Below are 2861 nucleotides of genomic sequence, written 5' to 3'. Positions count from 1 at the left end.
GATTTAGTTGATACTATTTATTTTAAGACAACACATTAATCTAACTGAAAAAGACAAACATTAATATAGGTAAGTTCCATAATTATTTAGTGGCATGATAATGTAAATAACTTTGAAAATTAATGGTTATTTTTTATTGGTACTTCTCTTTTATTAATAATAGAGATTTGACATTTTACAGTGGATAACAAATTTTAATTGGGCAAATTAATTAATTTTGAAATAGCAGCCTTTCTAGAACGTGATGTAAGACTAGAGTGAAGTTTCCAGATTCTTTTTATAATTACAAAGATCATGCCTACATATACCTCTGAAAAGTATTGTACTTAAGGAATGTATGTTTACGGTTAATTTATAAGCCAAATCTAAATCATATAACTTCAATCAGGAAGAATCGTACTATTAGATATGTGAAATTGTTGATTGTTCAATCTTGTGGTCCGTAAAGCTTCGCACACTTATAGCGTTGAGAATTTATTTAATTTGTATGATTTAAAATAATATAAAATCAAAATTGTCACCATTTGAATAAGGAAGATGAGCACTAGCTACATAAGATAAACATATTTAAAATTTTATATATATATAAAAAAAATCAGGAATTGTAAGAAAACTATATATCCCAAACATGTAATGGACACCTTGAAAAACATTAGTGAACCTAAACCTGCAACTTTTAAACTATAAGTCTTAAACACAAAATTAGACCCTACACTCTAAATCATAATCATAAACGCCAGCAGATAGTCAATGATTAGTTGGATTAGTGTATAACAAATGATCCTAAAAGACCCATAACATAGAAATCTAAAACATAAATTATAATGATAAACCCGCAAGCATAATTATGTGAACAAATATATCGTAAGAAAAACATTGGTTTCATAAACTTCTGTATATGTTTTTGTAAAACTGTATGTATTTATCTTGTTAAATAAATGACTGAAATTTTTTGATCCGGCTAATCAAGAAAAACAAAAACGTAAAAGTTTGTACACACTTATAAATAAATTTACATGCTTAATAATTAACTCTAAAAAGGGAGATTGGTATCACGATTTCTCATGTTTATACACACTAAAATTAAAAATTTGAACCTGGTTACAAATTTATAAGATTCACCACTCCATATTGGGTCAGGTTCATGCAAGAACATATTCCCTAATTAATGTTATGCAACCACTATATCTACCAATCTTCCACACGTGCTTTTTATGTGTGTGTGTTTTCTTTAATTATGAGGAATTCGTGTAAATAGCAAGCCTATATAGACATAGATATGTGGTATCACATGAGACTGGACAGAAACGAATGCTTATGATCACAAGTTACAGCAACACCATGAGATACGTTTAAATAAAAAAACAACACCATGAGATAGAAAGATATAAACGAGCAAACAAAATCAGACACGCGATACACACACACACGCACGTGTGAACAAAGCACACTTTAGGATCCATAGGATTTGTCATTGCGGTTTACAGCTTGTTCATGTTGTTCATGTTGTTGTTCTCTTCCACAGAGAGAAAATGGATAACACTAGAAGCAGAAGAGAAGCAAAGAGAGATAAGGCAAGCGACGTTGCAATGTAACGACAAAACTTGTCGTAGACGTTACAAATCTTGTTCCATCCAATTTCTTCGTTTCCTTTCAGCGCTATGTACGCAACTCCTCCCGCCGTTCCCGTCGCAGACGCCAAAATCCCCAGCGCCACCTGCTCACGTATACATATGTTCCGGAAAATACATTTAAATAATCTTAAGTTGTAATGAAAGATTCAAAGTTACTTGTAAATCAAGTTACCATGTCAAAGGAAGATATATAAATGGAGAACTGTGCAGCGAACTCAGGTCGCAAGAGTAGAGATATAGAAATAATTGTTGAGATTAAGGCGTAGAAACCAGCCACCACAAGAGCCACCACGAAGTATCTGCATGTTTGTAGTAAATAGTAACGTAAAGTGTTTAAATGAAAAAAGCATATATATAATAAAAAGTCTTTATAATGATGATGCAAGATTGAGTTTAGTTTAAAGACAGACATGAAAGCGGGCGAGTCACTGAACTCGGCGGAGACAGGAGCAGGAGATGGAGCTCTAGGGAGCTGAGTCATCTCCGTCTGGTCGCTAGTCACCATTACTATAAGAGCAGTCAGTGTGGCTGAGAAAAGCAGAACTCTTATTATGATGTCTATTTTCCGGCAATCTAGGAAACCGGAGGCTGAGGACGGTGCTTGTGGTGGTGTTAGTGGCTCAGTTGACGCCGGAAGCGGTTCAGATTTGCCGGTTTCTGGATCGGGGTTTTCAGTAGAAGCCATCAAATGTGTATGTTACAATATGCTAGTGTAAATGTTACAATAGACTGAGGTAATTTATTAAACTGGCTGCTGTGTTACAATATGGTTGTGTATATATAGCCCGGTGATTGTGGTTATCCACACGCTAAGACCAATAAATATGTAATATATACGTGGTATTTCTTACGAGATATTTATTTTTATCACATTATTTTAAAAGAAATTTAAACATGAGCATGATTTGCGATTAAAAAGTCACTTTTCTTGATTTTTTTTTTGTTTATGCTTATAGAAACTGATGTTAGGAGTTTTCAAGGCTCCTAAGACAAATGTTGTAGTATAGTAATTGTCGAACCAGTTCTGAGAGATATGAAAGCACCGAGAATGCAAGTACTCACTTAATCTAAGTGCAACCAATGATTTAAATGGGTTTTAAGCTATGACTAAAACTAGAAAACAATAACAGAATGATACTTTCTTGACTAAGGGAAAAGAGAACTCATGGGCATAGGGATTAGACCTTGGGTGATCAAGTATCGAACTAAGGATGGCAAATGATCAAT

General features: G+C 33.6%; 1 protein-coding gene across 1 annotated transcript; it reads right to left on the bottom strand.

The window, feature by feature from the left end:
- Window positions 1–1298: 1298 nt before the first annotated feature.
- Window positions 1299–2383, bottom strand: LOC106293672 (CASP-like protein 1D2). The gene is made up of 3 exons (XM_013729337.1): window positions 2045–2383; window positions 1807–1933; window positions 1299–1717 (listed from the first exon to the last, which is right to left on the bottom strand). Exons 1-3 carry the CDS (start codon window positions 2317–2319, stop codon window positions 1502–1504), a joined length of 618 nt encoding a protein of 205 aa, XP_013584791.1. The 5' UTR covers window positions 2320–2383; the 3' UTR covers window positions 1299–1501.
- Between the last annotated feature and the right edge of the window lie 478 nt (window positions 2384–2861).

Source organism: Brassica oleracea, chromosome C5 (assembly GCF_000695525.1).
Source record: "Brassica oleracea var. oleracea cultivar TO1000 chromosome C5, BOL, whole genome shotgun sequence".
In the NCBI taxonomy this organism is placed as follows: domain Eukaryota; kingdom Viridiplantae; phylum Streptophyta; class Magnoliopsida; order Brassicales; family Brassicaceae; genus Brassica; species Brassica oleracea.
Note: the sequence above shows the minus strand (reverse complement) of the source record. Positions and strands in the feature narration are given on the sequence as shown.

Excerpts from the sequence above, each read along its gene's own strand:
- LOC106293672 (XM_013729337.1), bottom strand. The coding sequence starts at position 2,319 with ATGGCTTCTACTGAAAACCCCGATCCAGAAACCGGCAAATCTGAACCG. Across the intron at positions 1,934-2,044 it reads AGTGACTCGCCCGCTTTCAT|ATACTTCGTGGTGGCTCTTG; the intron begins GTCTGTCTTTAA and ends ACAAACATGCAG. Across the intron at positions 1,718-1,806 it reads ATATATCTTCCTTTGACATG|GTGGCGCTGGGGATTTTGGC; the intron begins GTAACTTGATTT and ends ATACGTGAGCAG.